This window comes from Rattus norvegicus, chromosome 5 (assembly GCF_036323735.1).
Source record: "Rattus norvegicus strain BN/NHsdMcwi chromosome 5, GRCr8, whole genome shotgun sequence".
NCBI classification, from domain to species: Eukaryota; Metazoa; Chordata; class Mammalia; order Rodentia; family Muridae; genus Rattus; species Rattus norvegicus.
Window position 1 is genome coordinate 166,291,239 of NC_086023.1, and position 19,104 is coordinate 166,310,342.

At 45.7% G+C, this 19,104-nt stretch overlaps 1 protein-coding gene across 10 annotated transcripts in view; it reads left to right on the plus strand.

Annotated features, from left to right (window-relative positions):
- The window catches only part of Rere (arginine-glutamic acid dipeptide repeats), a 331,790-nt gene that overhangs the window by 242,469 nt on the left and 70,217 nt on the right, over nucleotides 1-19,104 (plus strand). For all 10 annotated transcript variants that reach the window (XM_008764198.4, XM_008764201.4, XM_006239438.5 and 7 more), the window contains one exon: nucleotides 5,552-5,650. In XM_008764198.4, coding sequence (XP_008762420.1) covers nucleotides 5,552-5,650 — 99 coding nt within the window. The remainder of the gene's footprint in view (nucleotides 1-5,551; nucleotides 5,651-19,104) is intronic.

Here is a 19,104-nt window from a genome sequence, read left to right on the forward strand (position 1 = left end):
ATTTCTCATGTCAGTAAGAGTTTGCAATTTTTTTTATTTTTTTATTTTTTTTTGGTTCTTTTTTTCGGAGCTGAGGACCGAACCCAGGGCCTTGCGCTTCCTAGGCAAGTGCTCTACCACTGAGCTAAATCCCCAATCCCAAGAGTTTGCAATTTTAACCAAAATAGTAGCCATCTTATTTGAATCTCTAAAAATGGCCATTAAAGTTATTTTCTTTTGGACTGGAAAGATGGCTCAGTGGTTAAGAGCACTGACTTCTAGAAGTCCTGAGTTCAAATCCCAGCAACCACATGATGGCTCACAACCATCAGTAATGAGATCCAATGACCTCTTCTCCTCTAGCTTTCTTGTTCAGCCAAAGCAGGTAGAATCCATCTTCTTAGTAGCCTGGGGCCTGTGTGGATGGGAACTTGTCCCCTGTGCACTGCTCCACATTACACCGTGGTTTGCCAGAGATTCCCTCTGCCCACAATCTGTTGTTCATAACTGTATCCATCTGAGAACCTAAAGCAGGGTCTGTTACAGACGAGTAAAATGACTTCACATCGAGAGGTGAGGAGGTTCTGCCCTCCACACCTTCCCCAGCTGGTAAGGAGCTGTGAGGGCCCTAATCGTTTGTAGAGTATTAAAATGTATCTTTGGTGAAGCATGATTGCAGTTGCACGTTCTCCCTCCAGCCCTCAATCTTTGTTTCTACTGTTTCAGTTAACTGCAGTCCAGAACTAGAAGTGCACTCTAGTCCCATCACCCTTGAGACAAACAGGAGGATGTGGAGCCCTGTCCTACATGGGATCTTACTGTGTAGCCCTGGCTGTCCTAGAACTCATCATGTAGACCAGGCCGGCCTCAAACCTTTCTGCCTGCCCAGTGTACTGCCAAGCCTGGCCTAAGTCCCATCCCCCCTCCCCCCCGCCCCGAGACAGTATTTCTACACAGTCCTGACCGTCCTTGGACTCACTCTGTAGATCAGGCTGACCTCCGACTTACAGAGATCCACCACTCCTGCCTCTTGAGTTTAAATGAAACACTTGTTAAAAATATTTTTTATTTATCTTCATTTTATGTGCACTGATGTGCCTGCATTTGTGTCTGTTGAGGGTGTCTGATTTTGGACACAGTTGAGCTGCCATTTGCTGGGGATTGAACCCAGGTCCTCTGGAAGAGCAGTTAGTGCTCTTGACCATTGAACCATCTGTCTAGACTTCAAAAATAGCTTTTAAAAGTCTTGTTTTTAGCTTTTCGAGGCAGTGATTGTGGAGGTTGGGCTTTCTCAGGGACTATGTTGAACACTACAGCACTAGGGCTTAGACCAGCCACTGAGCCTTAGTGGGATCAGGAACTTCATTATTTGTCAGACTTTTTAAGGGTGGAAGGTATTTACAACCAGAGGTTCTGTCCTTTCTCTTCTGTTTAAAACTGGATCACGGTGGTCGGCAGGTGCTTAGCAGGTAAGATGCCAAGGATGGGGACCAGGTCTCAGAACCCACATGAGCAGTTCCTGCAAACCCAACATTCCAGCCTGATCCAATATACTCATACCTGTAAGAATAAGTCAGTCTTTAAAATTAAACCATCCTACTGTATTCCTATACATATAATGAAGTATGACTTTTTAATTATATGAAAAACCCCAGAAAGAAGCCGTAGATAGCATGCAAATTTGTTCCGGTATATTGTTACACTCTTCTATTGTATTAGTGGTCATTAGTCTCTGAATGTATGTAAGTTGAATTTTATCCTTCATGTGAATGTTTAGAGAAGCGTCTGGTTTACATAGGTCCCGCCCTTCCTTTCAGATGTCCCCTGGGAGACTTGGAAGCTTCTCCCATGGATAACGGGACATTGGTGCTTCTTCTCCTTCTCTCTCTTTCTTCACCCCTCCTCTTGGTTTTATGAAACAGGGTTTCTCTGTGTAGCCCTGACTGTCCTGCAACTCTTTCTGGAAATTAGGCCAGCCTCAGACTCAGTGATCCTCCTTCCTCTGCCTCCAGAGTGCTGGGATTGAAGGTGTACACTGCCACCACCCTGATGGTAGTGTCTTTTAAAGGATAGGAAACTACCACCGAGCCTGCCGTAAGCTTTCTCAGCTAGGGTTCCTATCACCTGGATGTGAACGACTGCTACATTCAGATGTTATCCCTCAGGGGCAGGGTGGCTCACCCGATAAGAGCATATGATGATTTGACAGAAGGTTCAAGTCTGACTCTTAGCATCAGTGTCAGGCATCTTTCAGTCACCTGTAACTCCAGCTCCAAGGGACCTGAGTTTTACAGGTACCTGCACTTATGTACCTACACATACAGACATACATGCAGAGAGATACACACACATGTAATTGAAATAAATGGTTTTTTACAAGGCAGGATGATGGTGATGGTGATGATGATGATGATGATAGAAGGTGGAGTCCCTCTAGCAAGATCCCTGTGCTTTCCAGATGTATGTATGTATGTATGTATGTATGTATGTATGTATGTATGTATGTATGTATGTTTATTTCAGGGAAGAACTAGGTGGTGGTTCATAAGTATTGATTGAGCTTAGATTGGTAGAAGCCAGAGTATGTTAAGAGGCTAGACTGACAAAAGATCAGTTGCTTGTTGAGAACTTAGGAACTGGAGAGCAAAGGAGGGCCTGGCTACCATTATGTTTGCTTCAGTATCAGTGCCGTCTGCCAGATGGAGGCGTATATGCAAGGCTGGGCTGCCTCTCCATCCATTCAGCACTCCACCAGAAAGTCAGCTGAGGGCCTTATGCAAGCAGCAGTGTATTCTCCGACAAACCAGCAGCCTCGTGTCCAGTAGCCACTCATATTTCTCCAGCTATGGCCTAAAACTATATGTCTAGTTCTCCCAGAGGCAGGCAGGATGAATGACATTCGATCTCAGGTCACTCCTAGACTGGGCTGTATGTTCTTAGGAGCAATTTCCTAGTCCCAGACACCTAAGATTTAATGTTTAAAAAATAGAGTTCTCATGAAATTTCATGAACAGCAGCATGGCTTTGTTTGTTTATAACCTCACCAGTTTTTGGTCTAGCAGAGGATAAAAGGGAGCCGAGCCAGGCCTGGGGCTGCATAGCTGTAGTCAGCACTCAGGAGGCAGGCAGGTGGTCTCTGAGTGTAAGGCCAGCCTGCTCTACAAGCCAGGCCTGAGAGCGAGTGCTTCTCCTCTCTCTTTGTGACTTTCCCTTCTGAGCCACCCCAGAGCCACCCCTGAGCCCAGCTCCAGTTCCCACAGCACACTTGGCCTGTACATGTGTTCATGTAAAACCAGAAGTTGACATCATGTGTTGTCCTTAATCGCTATCCACTTTTTCTTTTTATTATTTTATGTATATAAGTACACTGTAACTGTCTTCAGGCACACCAGAAGAGGACATCAGATCCCATTACGGATGGTCGTGAGCCACCATGTGCATACGGGGGATTGAACTCAGGACCTCTGAAAGAGCAGCTAGTGTACTCCTAACCTCTTTTCTTCTTTAAATATATTTTAAGAATGTTACTCATAATCATGTGTCTGTTCACATGACTATAGGAGCCCTCAGGGCTCAAGGCACTGCACCCTGGGACTGGCGGTACATGTGCGCCACCTGGGATTTGTGCTGGGGTCTGATTCAGACCTCAGGAATAGCTCGCTCCTCCCCACCATGGTTTTTGAGATACTCTTGCTGAACCTGGAGCTTACCAGTCCTACCAGTCCAGCAAGACTCTTCCTCATAAATGGTGGCTGAGATTTTTCTGCAAGCAGACCCTCTCCATGACCCATAGTTTTCCATGCTGCCTTATTATCCCATATACTAGACTAACTGCTTATAAAATATTAATTTCTTGCCTTGAGGTTTTTATTAGAAGTTTCAATTTGATCAACTTGATTTTATTTTAAATTATCACTAAAGTATGTGCTTTTTAAATTGAATAGGCATATAAATTTTCCTTCCGTTCAGCTTCATTTCGTGTTCTATCATTAAAAGTCCTCATTGTATTAGAGAACCTGGCAAGTGCTCACTTGTTTTGACCAGAGTATGAACATCCAGCTTTATTTTACTCTCTGTGCAGCGGCTGCAGAGACCGGATGGTAAGGCTTAAAGCGTGCAGGTAGACAGGTGTCCGCTTGGGTGGGGCCTGTTAGAGAACAGGACTTGAAGGAAAGCCTTCATTCTTTTCACTAATTGAACCAGTGAGGTTGGCCACCTTGAGCTATGATGAGGAGACAAGGCAGGTCTTAGCCAGGGCTTTAGAGAGTACTACAAGCTCTGAGGGTGTAGATTAGTCATGAGGATCCTTCTGCCAGGGTTCTTAGCACCATCTGACAGGAGATGTGGAATGTAGAGGCCACAGCAGAGCACATGTCTCTTGAAGGTCTATATTTTGGGCCCTTTTGATGCTTTCTAGTAAACTACTTTGCTAAAAAGACTAGGAAAGAATCTAGTCTATCCTCAGGATTATTTGGAAAGAATGGAGTAAGAGCCAGGCATGGCGGCACACACCTTCAGTCCCAGCACTTAGGAGATGGAGGCAGGTGGGTCTACAGAGGGAGTGACCGGAAAGCCAGGGCTATGCAGAGAAAGCAACCTTGTCTCAAAAAACAAACAAACAAACGAACGAACAAACGAACGAACAAACGAACGAACAAACGAATGGAACAGGAGCACGAGGTTTCAGGTGGGCTTGAGTCTTTACTTCCACCTCATGGTGAGCGTCTGAATTTATCTTTCCAAGGTGCCGTTTCCTCACTTGTGAGATGGTGTGACAATTGTTCTTACATGGGAAGATTAAAGACGGGCATATCTTTCTTACAGGATTAGTGAAGGCACTGAGGGCCCATGCGTGTGCGCTGAGCAACATGCCAAGCCGCATGTTCTACAGTTGTTGGCTTTCTTGGGTTTTGGGGTGCATGCGTGTTTGATTTTGTGTTTGGTTTTTTCAAGACAGGGTTTCTCTGTGTAGCTCTGGCTGTCCTGGAACTTCTTCTGTGGACCAGGCTGGCCTCAACCTCAGACCTCAGCTTGCCTCTGCTTTCCCATTGTTGAGATTAAAGACATGCACCCCCCTCGCCAAGCCTTAATGCTGTTCTTATTGCCAGAATGTTCTCTGCTTTACCTGTCCCCTTCCCTGGGCACATCAGTTTTCTATGATTATAGCAAATATCTGAGCTAAATCATCTTGGGAATGTAAAAGGTTTGTTTAAACATGTTATGCAATAGAGGCTGCTTTGGAAGAAGCTGCTCACTTTGTGGAAGGTGGGAAACAAAAAACAGACTTCTCTCCCCAAATATGTCCTCCCCCTTGAAGTTCTAACACTTCCCAGTGACATCATACTGGGAACTGAACCTTCAGTACCTGTACCATAAGGGACAGCCCCAACAATGGGATGGGGGTTAAGTGGTCAGGTGACAGTGGAGTATCACAAAGTATTTTTCTTCCATGGTTCCTCTAGAAAGAATATAGGAGTGTGTGTGTGTGTGTGAGAGAGAGAGAGACTTGTAGTTATTGATTTGCCTTGATGTCTACATGATAGTTAATTAACGAAGCTCATTGTCATCTTAGCTACATGAAAGCAGTTATGATGCCGGCAAAGCCCTGCAGCGCCTGGTGAAGAAGCCTGTGCCCAAGCTGATCGAGAAGTGCTGGACAGAGGATGAAGTGGTAAGTAAGCATCAGCCCATGTGTGCCTTGTGTCCTGGGCCTTTGCGATGCTCCATGTATACAACCTCCCTGCTCCAGGGGAAGGGGCTCATTCAGACTGTTGACGGTAAAAGGGAACAGCAGTGCTGAGAAGCATGAGGGCCTGAGTTCAAGTCCCTAGTGCCTTTTTAAAGATAAGTGTGACAGGAGGGTTGCTGTGCTGCTGCCTGCCAGCCTTTCTCTAAGTTCCTCTAGACCCTGACTCAAAGGAACAAACAGCAGAACACCCTATGTCCTTCCTTCCTTTCGATGTGTCACACGAAAGGGAAAACCTCTAAGAAAGACTTGATTGGATTTTAGATTCAGTAGGATCCGTAGGTGATGGGGATTTTTTCTCTGAGTTTAACAGTTACTCCTAAACAAGGTTGGTGTGATTTTGGTTTTGGTACAGGATAGTGTGTGATACTTACCTATTTTAACCATGTCAATACCAGAACCTGGAATAGTGACTTGAATTTATTTTGAGGGCTCATAGGACATCGGGCTGAAAACAGTTGCTCCAGAGCAGGAAGCATTGACTTGAACACCAAAGGAGATGGGGAGAGGAAGGAGCCCATACACATCGATTCCATCCCACAGAGCTAGCTCATGAAGCTACCTCCCAGCCAGTGACTTTCAAAAGGTGTTGCTGTAAATAGCTCACAGGTTTCCTGTGCCTTTGCAACATGACAGTGACTGCCTGACATTTGCCCTTGAGGTCAAATGCAACTGAAATACACAGAGTTGGTGGAAAGTTCCTCAGTGTCTGTTCTAAAGCATGCCAAGGAAAAGTATTTAAAAGTGCTTTTGTGATAGAGTCCTAAGAGGGACTCAGCTCAGTATGTGTCTAATGGTGGGAAGTGTCCAGGAAACAGGTAGGATGAGGTGGGGGCAGCTGGACGGGGCACTGCCTTAGAGACTTGGGGAGTGGAGGGAGACCTGAAGGACTTCAGGTAGAAAGGAAGTCCTTAGGTAAACACTGTGAATGGTATGTGCAAGAAATAGACGGTGGCTGGGACACAGTAAAGAGAGGGCAGAAGCTGGGAGGCGGGGAAGAGATGGTCCCTGGCCCCCAGGGGCAGCACAAGCATCACCTGAGGAACTGTGGTTGAAATGTTGTCATTTGCTCCACAAATACATTTTCCTAGTTAGCGGGTCTTAGGGTGAAGTCCATGTGTGAGAAAGGCAGAGCCACAGGAGTCTCTTGTTCAGTTAAAGCAAAAACAAACAAAACCGAGCTGTTTTGAGTGGTCATGCTGACACACGTTCACGTAAGCCTATTTTTATAGGAAGGAGCTAGAATTCTGATTGGGTCAATTTTCAATTTTCCAAAAGCCTTTGTAGAGGAAGACACAGGGGGAAAAGGACAGAGCCACCGTGTACACTAGACTGAGATGCTCCTCTGCCTTGGCCTGTCACAGTGTCACAGGGTGTCCTGCCCAGCTGTGCCAAGTGGAACTGCACTGTGGGTGCAGCCTGAGCACTGATCTCCAAGTGTCTCTCCTCACCTTCTCCTGCCGCCTCCTCCAGTCGCTGCTCCCACCCTGCTGTCCCCCACTTCCTGCTCCACCTCCCACTGCTTCAGCCCTGACACCCTGACCTTTCTCGATGGCCACTTCTTCCCTCTGGAATGTTTAGAGTACACAACAGAGTCCTGACTTCTGCTTTTCTAAAAGAAAGATGAGTTCTTTTCTGCTGCTCTTCTCGTGCTGGCTCTGCTACTGCAGGAAGGTGGGGATGAGGAGCCTTGGGCATCTGAAGGAATCCAGCTTCATATTGAAAAACAAAGCAGGGTTCCAAAGTGGCAGACATTCCAAGCGTGAGATAATGATTCTTAACAGTGGAAGCACGATGGCTTGGGCTCATTTTTATCATGTTTGCGTGATAAAGCCACGTAGCCTTGCAGGGTATAGGGATCTAATGGTTCCCTTGTTTGTGAAAGCTAAACTTTGCTTTCTGAAACCTCAAACCCGGAAGGCAGCTGAGAGGACATGGTGGATGATTGATAGGTTGGAGGAAGCTTCTCATGCATCTGTGTCAAGTCTGAATAGCTAACGGTGGCAACAAGGCAGTCCCTCCTTACCTTAGCCTGCCTTTGGCTCTGAGAGCATCAGCTGTGTCAATGGGACCCCTGTTGAGTTCACCACATTCTCTCTGGTGAGTTTCTCCCTGGGAATGGCAGGAATAAGGTACACAAAGGTCTTCAAGCTGAAATAGGTGCACAGCCGAACTCCCTTTGATTTTCCCTCCTGGTGTTCCAATATACCTGAAACATTCTGGTTATTTGCTGTCTCTAGTGTGTTAATTTGATCATAACATTCAGTTTCTATCTGATTTTCATAAGTTACTTCCACAAAATGGTTGTAAATGGTGAGGTCAGTGTTCCTCTGCTGGGCCAGAAAAGTGACCTGCGTTTCCTTTACTGAAGAGTCCAGCTTCTGTCCCTTAGTATAGACCATTGGCTCTCAACCCATGGGTCAAGACCCCTCTGAAGGTAGCATATCAGATGACCTGCATGTCAGATATTTACAGTATGATTCATAACAGTAGCAGAATTACAGTAATGAAGTAGCAATGAAATTATTTTATGGTTGGAAGTCAGCACAGCATGAGGAAGTGTATTAACGGGTTGCAGCATTAGGAAGGATGAGGACCACTGGCATAGACCCTAACTGTACCTTAAAGCTGAGCTTAGAGCTCAGTCTTCTGCCTGCTCTATAACCATTGTCCCCTTCTGACCTGCATCTTCTGTGTGTTGCTCTTTTTTCTTTATTTTATTGAGACGTGTCCTAGGCTCTCAAATTCCATGTGTAGCCAAGAATGATCTTGAACTCCTGATCCTCCTGCCTTCACCTTCCAGTTGCTAGGATGACAGACATGTTTTCTCTTTTTAAAAGTTATATTTTTAGATTTGTTGTTGTTTTGAATAAAATTTAAACACAAGCCAGTGAGTGCTCTTGGAGATGAGAGACCTCAGAGAAACCCAGACTGCCCTGGAGCTGTGACTCAGCCTGAATGTGGGAGGCGAGAACTCTGCAGGAGCAGCAAGTGTCCAGCCATCCGGGTCTCCCCAGCCTGTCTGCCTCTAGTCCCAGTTGCCTGCGCTCCTGCTTTACTCATTGACAGCGAGGGGAGTCTCCCGGTGTCAAGCTTGCAGACTGTTAGTTTGCAAAGACTCTGCTGTAACTAAGTTCATCTCAAGTCCAGCATTTGAAAACATGGAGTGCTTGGTTGATATTTATGAATTGATGTAAGAACTTTTACATGCTTCCAAATTTGACCCTAAACTTGAGACTTTTGTATCCGGCTTAGTGGTGTACACCTTTAATCCCAGTACTTGGGTGGCAGAGTTAGGCTGCCCTCTGTGTTTGAGATTTCCAGGACCTCTCAGAGGTAGCACAGCCCTGTCTCAGGGTTGGGAGCAGGTGGATTTTGACTTTAAGAAGTCTCCTGGGTTCGGTCCCCAGCTCCGAAAAAAAGAACCAAAAAAAAAAAAAAAAAAAAAAAAAAAGAAGTCTTCAGGTCCTTATTCGTCATTTTTATTAGCAGCAGCAGCAGCATGGCAGCCACTGCTTCTGCAGACAGTGGGGTGTCTTCCCCTTGTATTGTAGTCTCTCTCCTGGGTTATGGAGATGAGATGATACTCTAAGGGAAGTTAAGTTGGGGCTGAGGGAAGTAAGCCCTGCTGCTCTAAAATCGAACTTCCTGTCATGCTTCGTTAAGGATACTATTGTGATGAAACCCTGGGCCCCAGAGTAACAGGATTTAGTTTGCTTACCCTTCCACAGCACTGTTCATCACTGAAGGAAGTCAGGACAGGAACTCAAGCAGGGCAGGAACCTGAAGGCAGGAGCTGATTCAGAAGCCATGGAGGGGTGCTGCTTACTGGCTTCAATCACTAAATCACTTAATTAATCACTAATTAAGAAATTGCCCTACAGGGTTTTCTAAGCCCTCTTTTTATGGAGGCATTTTCCCAATTGAAGCTCACTCTTCTCTGATGACTCCAGCTTGTGTCAAGTTGACATAAAACTAGCCAGCACAACTAGTTTTTGCCAATTCCTCAACTAGATATTACAAACAAATTCTACATTCATAGAGCAGTTACAAGAGTCACCTTGGTAGCTCACCTAATGGCATATCTCATGGTAGATGGACTGGGTCAGATCAGAGAGGTGTTTTAGGAACGAGTGTTTAGTAAATTGACGACTCTCTCCATACCCTACCGGATGGTCTGGCCAAAGCAAAAGGCTGGATACTGTCTGTGAGGGTTAAATTAATGATTAACCAATTTCACATACCTTATGCTAAAAGCACCATTTCTTTTTAAGAAGCCATCCAAACTCATAGAAATTATGAAGAAAAAAGAAAAGAAACAAAAACAAATCGGTCTGTTAAAATAAAAACACAAATCCTAGGTTATTAAGTTTTTAATTAAACATGATAAACACATTTAAATATAATACCATGATAAACACATTTAAATATAATACAGAGGCCACAGTCTGAGCTGCACCCAGTCAAAGCAGATGAAATCCCCCTTCCCTGCTTTTATAGTTACTAATCTGTGTGTGTGTGTGTGTGTGTGTGTGTGTGTGTGTGTGTGTGTGTGTGTGTGTGTGTGCGCGCAAGCCTCTGGGGCTGCGTTGTTCGGGGTCCATCGCTGCTGTGCTTCTAATTAGCATTCAGCTGTTGATTAAGGAAACACTGGGATGCTAATTTAACAAGAATTCAATTCTAGGCCTGTATTTCCCTTGTGGAGTTGGGCTGACTTGCAGTGCTATAGGATTGGGTGCCCCGCCGCCTGCACTATGCTGAGCTCGCCCTTGGCTTCCTGCTCTGTGGCTGCATTTGTGTTGTTTCGTTTTTGTGCTGATTTCAGTAAAACATGTCATTAAAGGTGAAGGTTTTGTTGTTTACAGTATTACAGCAGGGTGATCCCACTCATCTTGGGTAACTGTAGCTTTTATTGTGAAATATACTTCCCATTAAATGTTTTATATCAGTTTTGTTGTAATTCATTGAGGTGAGCCACCTAGATTAAAAAAAATCAAATCCACAATCGTGACAGATTGATCATGTGTGTGGATTCATTCACAGGTTCCTAACTCTTCTTGCTGGTTAAAACTCCACCATCATAGATAGACATCAATGGCCTCCTCTCAAAATTGACAGGACACAGACGCAGCAAGCTAACTTCTGCGTATCTGCAGTGCAGTGAGCAGTGCAGCTGGCCACGCAGTTCCCCACTTAAAGAATGCAAACGCTGGGGTCCCCAGCCGCACTACAGATGCCTTCCTTATGCCCCTTCACAATGTCTGCTCCAGAAAACATTGTTTTCATTGTTCCTTCTTTCCAGCCAGAAGACAGAGCTGCTTAGCGGGGCAGGAATACAGTGAGCTTTACTACTGTTCCTGTGGCAGCAGAGGAAAATGTAATCAAAGTCAACATCCAAGAAACAGCTGGGGGCTGGGAGGGCCAAGAGGGGACAGTGTGCTGCAGGGAAGAGGCTATCCCTAGCCTACCCCAGTGTCACATCCGTTACAGTTGCTGGTGTTACATAGTGATCTGAACGATGCTGGTGATGGCACCCTATATATCACTTAAGATGATCTGTTAGTGTATCATTTTAAATATAAGCCATTCCCCTAGGCTAGAACATTGTTAAAACCGGCTTAGATCTTTTTATGTAAATATGTTTTAGAACATTGTAGTTCAAATTACATCTTAGACTTGTGTGCATATAAACTGACCCATATAGTATTGAACCCTCAGGTTTGGTTTTCTGTTTTGAGTTGGATCATCTTGTGTGACTCCCATTGGCTATGAATTCAGCATTTTTCTCACCTCAGCCTTCTACACATGGGATTTCAACGTAGGTGACCAAGGCTGACTTGAAATTCTGATGACAGGGTTGTTTGTTTGGTTTTGTTGGAGATAGGGTCTTACTCTGACGCTCTGGCTAGCCTGGAACCCAGTCCCTCTCTCATGAGTGCTGAGATTCAAGACAAACACGCACCACCTTGCCCAGCTGAGTTTTTCAAAAATAGTAATGGGTGTGTGCACACAGGACAGGTGTTGGGGATGCCAGAGGCTCATGACCCCCTGGAGCTGGAGTTACTGTCAGTTGTGAGCCACCATGTGAGTGCAGGGAACTGAAACCTGGTCCTCCTTGAGAACAAAAAGTATTCTTGACCACTGAGCCATCTAGACCAAAATTTTAAGTTGAAAAATACTTTCCTTCCTACGGGAACTCTGCAGTAGTCTAAATCAAAGGTGTGCCAACCTAATCCTGTCTGTCATCACATGATGTCTGCCTAAGGGATGGGAGAATGAACCCTACTGTCTCAGTCAGGGCTCTCTAGAGTCACAGGACTTATGGCTAGTCTCTATATAGTAAGAGACTTGGTTGGTGACTTCAGTCTGTAGTCCAACTCTCCAACAACGATCAGCAGCAGCTGTGAATGGAAGTCCAAGGATCTAGCGGTGGCTCAGTCCACGAGGGAGTTAGGCAGGCAAAAAAGAGAGACTCTCCCTTCTTCCAAAGTTCTTATGTAAATTTCCAGCTGAAGGTGTGTACCACCGCTCGGGTCTAGGACTTGCTTTGTCCCAGGTGACCTTGAACTCAGAGATCTTGCCTTAAGCTCCTGGGATTCATAGCCACTTTTCCTCAAGATCTCCATGCCAAGATCCAGGTCAGAAACTTGGATCTCCCAGCCTCAAGATCGGGATCAAAGGTGAGCCTTCTGATTCTGGATGTAATTCATTCCAGATATAGGCAAGCTGACAACCAGGAATAGCCACCACACCTACCCTACCTTCCCTCCGATTTGAAACTGAATGTCTACTGTCCTTCCATCCGGTCCTTGTTCTTCCATTTTGTTTGGTTTGTTTGGACATGGTCCTGTGTGACATTACCACATGCAGCTTTATGCTAATTCTGTTCCTAATGAACAGCTTAAGTTCTCAGCTGTAAGAATAGGAAACAAATGGATGCTGGCTGTTCCTCAGTCTGGGGTATGCTTGTAGTGGGACCCAGGGTCATGTTCAGACCTTCCTGGCTAAGCTAGATGCAGCTAAGACTTGCCTAATATTTCAACTGCCCATAAGGTTGGGCTGCTTCCTGTGGTTAACTCCCTTCAGCCTTTGAAGCAAACCCTTGTTTTAAGAAGTCAGTAGTGTAGAGAGAGGACAGACTTTATTGTCAGGTTCTCTGGAAATAAGACAGTGAATTAAAAATCAATTATGTGGGGCTGCAGAGATGGCTCAGTGGTTAAGAGCACCGACTGCTCTTCCAGAGGTCCTGAGTTCAAATCCCAGCAACCACATGGTGGCTCACAACCATCTGTAATGAGATCTGATGCCCTCTTCTGGTGTGTCTGAAGACAGCTACAGTGTGCTCATATAAATAAATTAATTTTTAAAAATTTAAAAGTCGGGGTTGGGGATTTGGCTCAGTGGTAGAACGCTTGCCTAGGAAGTGCAAGGTCCTGGGTTCGATCCCCAGCCCCAGAAAAAGAAAAAAGAAAAAAAAAAAAGAAAAAGAAAAATTTAAAAGTCAATTCTATGTACAGAAAGATGGTGGAAGGCGATCAGTTCTGTCAGTTTTCAAAAAGCTTCTACTGTTTAACAAGCTGTGAGGAAAATAGGTTTTTTTTAATTATGTATTATATATGAGTACACTGTAGCTGTCTTCAGACACACCAGAAGAGGGCATCGGATCCCATTACAGATGGTTGTGAGCCACCGTGTGGTTGCTGGGAATTGAACTCAGGACCTCTGGAAGAGCAGTCAGTGCTCTTAACCACTGAGCCATCTCTCCAGCCCGGAAAATAGTTTTTTAAATCCTTGAATAACATGTACAAGCGTTAGAAGGTTCTGCCTCTTGAAATCTGCTGGTGAGGCTGTGGCCGTCCCGTCACATGCAGGGCTTCATTCCTTGCTGTAGTGTGGCCAAAGGTGTGTTCTGTTTTCCTGTTTTTCCCTCTTCACCTGTAAAGCACTTTTCACTTTCTAAAACTCATCATCTCTTACACATATTTTTACTTGACTTTCTTTTAAAGCCAGCCATACATAGTGTCATCATCCAGGGCTCTTGGTGTGAGAGTGTGTGTGTGCGCTTGTGTTTTGTGTTTGAACCTTGGAGCCAGGTAGAGCAGAGTGGAGGTGAGGGAAGATACAGCCATGGATGCAAACGTGCCCTGGATGCACCTGTAGTTCAGAGTAATCATGTTAGTCAAAGATCACTTTTTATTGAGCATTTTTCATTTTTGCTTGAGAGGGACAATGGAGATGTCTTCGGCTTGAAAGATTCATGAACACTAGGGCAGAAGGCTGTTGAAACCAGGTTTTCCATCTCGGTTTCAAGGACATGTAGAGAAGTGGAGCTGACACGCACTGCTCAGCGCTCAGTCGTCTTTCTCTGTTCTGTTAAAGGAGAACAGGACACAAGGGGGCTGGAGAAAGTGCATGCCGTTCTCCCAGAGACAAAGCGGATATTTCATAAATGAAGAGGATGGAAACCCTTTTCTTCTTCAGTTTCTTAGCAACAGAACAGAGTTAGTTTTAATGTGTGTGCTTGGAACATTCTGTGTCTACCAACATCAGTGCCTTACTCTTTCGAGGGTGAGACATACTAGACTGCAAACTGGGATTCAGTGTTGGGAGAAAGGAAAGAAAGGAGGTAAAAAACAGGAACTGTGGGCTGGAGAGATGGCTCAGCGGTTAAGAGCACCCGACTGCTCTTCCAGAGGTCATGAGTTCAATTCCCAGCAACCACATGGTGGCTCACAACCATCTGTAAAGAGATCTGATGCCCTCTTCTGGTGTGTCTGAAGACAGCTACAGTGTACTTATATATAATAAATGAATAAATCTTTAAAAAAAAAAAAACAGGAACTGTGCCCTGAGGATGGAGCTCCTTCAGAGCCTGCTGTCCCCTGTATCCCTCTGTCTGATATCGAAACCCTCTCCTGTAGAGGTAGTCGTCAGGGTAGCCCTATGATTGCCAGGGGTAGAAGGGCTTATCTGGTTTTGATTTGGTTACTGATTGAGATCCAGACAGGCAACCTTGGTTGCTATGCTGAAGCTAGAGCAGAGCAAAATAGACAAATGTGCCTGCCCTCGTGGGGTTGCCATGGCACTGAACAAGAACTGATACCCACTGGCAAGTGATAACTCAGGGGAACGAAAGCATAGGAAAGCAATATGCAGTGCAGGGCAGCATACTGAACTACTAAGGTAGCCCTGAAATTTCACTCTTGAGTGACGGACGACCTGTAAAACATTTGAGAGCCAACTTTGCAAATATATAGGAGAAGAACATTCTGGACCAAAGAGATAGAATGCAGGGATCCTCTCCAATGTGAGAGCTCCTGTCGACTGTAGGGTGCTGTACTGGAGTACAAAGGAGGCTGCTTAGTCTAGGCTTTGCCCGTGCGCTTTAAGCCGCGTTCACTGTGCTGTAATGGTCTAGTCATCTGGGTGTCTGCACACTAGATGAGGAGATCTGAGTGTGGGGCCTTGGCTTAGAAGGGAAAGCTTACCTTACACTGCTCCAGAGCGGAGACTGAAGTAAGGAGGCTGTGGGCTTCTCGAAGCTCATGCCTGCTCCTCTAAACTCCATTCCAGTAACTGAGGTAATGGGCGTGCCTGTGAGCGGTTCTGAGTCCTCCTGCCTCGCCCTCCTGCCTCGCCCTCCTGCCTCGCCCTCCCTGCTGTGTCTGTGGATTCTGTAGTGGAGGATTCTGAGTCAGCCTCTTCTCTCTCCTGCGGCAGAGCCTGAAGCATTTTGGTCTTATAACCAGAGTGGACAATGTTTATTGTCTGTGCAAGGAGCTGTTTTCCTGAGTATTCAGGCATAAGAAAATACCTGAAAAGGAAATGGCAGAGCTGCCCCTGCCTCAGAATAGCTACTACTAGGAGGTTAACCAGGGAAGTAAGCTTGAAGCAATTTAGGATTCTCAAACCAATACCCTGAATTTTATCACCTACTGGAGAGAAATCTTTCTCCGTTGGGTCCGATGCTAGCATCTCTGTGATACTGTTATTTGGCTAGTTTCTGTGTCTACTGACTTTTGTTGTAGTTGTTTGTTTTCCATGGTGTTTCACTATGTAGCCATGGCTGGCCTAGAACTCACTATGTGGACCAGGCTAGTCTCAAACTCAAAGATTTCTCCCTGCTTCTGCCTCTGCCTCTAGAGTTCTTTGTAATTTTAATTTTTTCAAACGTCTATTTTACTGATGGTTAATTGATGGTTCTTAAATGCTTTAACCTTTCTTTTATCCTACCACCCACCAGAGGTAGTGGGAAAGGAAGGATGGGGTTGGGGGTTGGTGAACCTGTTTGGAAAGGTTCTTTGGAGCAGCTCCTGTCTGTGTTATCTGGAAATCAGCAGTTCAGTTCACAGGTCAGCAGCGGCTCAATCCACTCGCACACACTTCACAGATAATACACCAGCAGTCCAGTCCAGGAGAGTCGGGATAGCAAACAGGAATCGGCAGCAGGGGCACTACCTAGCAGAGACAGCCAGGCCTCAGCCTTGGCACAAGTCAGCAGGAGGGACCAGGGCCAGCAGGAATGCCAGGAAAAGTTCTCAGCTAAGCCTCTCTCAGCGAAGCAAAAATCTGTGAAGACTCAAGACCCAAGAGCATTGCACAGCCAGCTGTGTCCGCAAGCCAAGCTCCGCATCCAACCCCGTCCCTGAGTCCTATGTATACCCTCCAGACATAATGTATCTTCCACACGCCTTACCTCAGCACATGCATCCAGTCAGCCTAAGTCTGCAGAAGCAGCAAGAAACTGCAGCTCACCACCAGAAGGTTTTTGGTGTTTCCCTCTACGGAGTCCCAACAAATGCAGCTCAACTAAGGAATGTAAGCAGGACCAATACATGTATGTCATTAGCAAAGAATTCTTCATCACATGTCCTTTCATGTGTTTGCTTTAGCGAAACATCCTTTCACCTGTGTCTGCTTCATCAACATGTTCCTTCACTTGTTTGTGCCAGCAAAACACTATCTAACCAACTTTCCAAAGAACTCTCTAAGTTTTCACGTCAGTTCTGGAACTAAAAGTTTGCACTACATCTGCCATGTCCGCCGACCCAGAATCTAGTGCTATATGTGGTAGTTGAGTACTGGCCAAGTTTAACTCCCTAGCAGTTCTTTTCTCCCAACACTTCAGTCCTAGGCACTGATGGTGTGTCAAGTCTGCCCAGTGGGCCATAGTCGCATGTCCCCTCAGGTGTCGCCATGCTCAACCATGGGGTCTAGGTACTGTAGTTTAATGCTCCGTGTCCCCAGAACCTAGCCCATCACATGGAGCAGGGTTAGTAGATAGTCAGGGTCAGATAGACGAGAGGCTCCTGTAGAGCTTAGGTCACCTCCATTGCGTGACCTATCAGGCACGTCTCCTCTGCTGCTGTCATCTACTGAGTTCACAGAATCTACCACATAATTGCCGGTCCTTTTCCCTTCGTATCTTTGTTTGAAAAACCACCTCCCCACCTCAGTTGTCTGATTTTACTTACTAGATCACAGTTCCTAAGCGGGGGGCAAGGGTGAGGGAGAGAGGTCTTACCCTTTGCCAGTGTCATGCAGACTTAGTAAGGGATCAGCGATGAGTAGGAAGGAGTTGGCAGCAGTGGCCAACCGCCTCTCTGACTGACAAGCTGTGCTGTACAACCCAGCACTCTTTCCACAGCAGAGCGACTCCAGAAGCTGCCTACTGTGACACACTCCAACCTCCTGTGCCTCCCTTCTTCTACCACTGTCAGTGATGGCTTACCTTGCCGTGGATGCTCTGTGTGGTTATTCTTGACAGTGAGAACTAGACAAGTGTCTAGTAAACCCACAAAAAGGTGGATGGAGAGAACCTACTCCACAATGTGCTGCAGCCTGAATTCCCCACCCCATTAATAATTTTAAAAAGAATTATTGTTTTTAATAACAAGTAGACTGAGCCAGGTGTAGTGTGGGGCATACCTTTAATCCCAGCGTTTGGGGAGCAGGCTGATCTGTGAGTTTGAGGAACCCAAGGAGATAAGATTCCTTTTCCTGTGGGGTTGGTTTTTCTTTTACTCTAAGAAATGATAGAAAAGAGAGGCGGGAGCTTTGCACTCGCGGGCAGATGTGATTGACAGGAGGAGATCTGGATGTGATGTCATTCCATCCTTTTCCTCCCCTAGTAAGGAAAATGGACCAGAGGTTGTCTCCTAAATTAATAAAGATATTCTATTAAACTTGAGGCTAGAGAGATGGCTCAGTAGTTGAGAACACTTACTGGGCTTACAGAAGGTTCAATTCCCAGCATCCATATCGGGCAGCTCACACCTGCCTATAACTCCAGTTCTAAAGGACCTAACCCCCTCGGCCCTCCACGGGCACCTATACACATGGTACACAAAAAACTCACGCAAACAAAACATAGAAAGGGAAATACATTTAAAAATGAAACTAACGTGCATATTCACAGTGCTGTAGTTTTTCTAATCTTCCCCATCTGCAGGGATAGGCTTCAGAGATGTGTTAGGCATCTGTCTTTGAGCTGTGTGGAATGGGAAGGAATGGTGCAGCACGGTGGAGCCTGAGAAGCAGACTTTAACATTAAAATCTGTGCTCGTGTCAGGCATTGCTAGTCTTCTCTATCCAAACAGTCAGCCTACATATACCATCCAGGGCCTCAACTTTTAAGCAGGCCTCGTTATCTAGTCTCCTTCCTTCCCTGGTTGTGTTTTGTTTGTTTCTTTGTTTTTTTAATAAGAAGCTCTTCTGCATCCCCCCCCCCCCCCAAGGCTGGGGACTTGCTAGGCAAGTGCTCTACCACTGAGCTAAGTCCCCAACCCCCTCATCTGCATTCTTGCAACTGCTATTTCTTTTAATTTAATTTATTTACTTATTATGTATACAGCAGGCCAAAAGAGGGCACTAGATCTCATTACAGATGGTTGTGAGCCACCATGTGGTTGCTGGGAATTGAACTCAGGACCTCTGGAAGAGCAGCTAGTGTTCTTAACTGCCAAGCCATCTCTCCAGCCTTCCTTCCTTTCTTTTAATACATTTAAAAAAAAATGTTGTGTGGATTGGTGTTTTGTTTGCATGTATATCTGTGTGAGGGTGTCAGATCCTGAAGTTACAGAGAGATGTGAGCTGCCATGCAGATGCTGGGAATTGAATTCGCATCCTCTGAATGAGCAGCCAGCGCTCTTAACCACTGAGACAGAAAATGAGTTTAGCAAGGTCATCATAAGCATAGGCGTGGGGGGCCGGATGACCTAGACCTGTAGCTCATCTGTAGTCCAAAAGGAATGGACTTCATATAGAGAAGGCACCAGTGGCCGTGCTCACTGTCCCCTGCTGCAGGAGATGACCTGGACTCTAGGTATCAGGCAAAGCTGCTCATGTGTCCCCAAAAGACTGGGGTGGACTTGAACTTT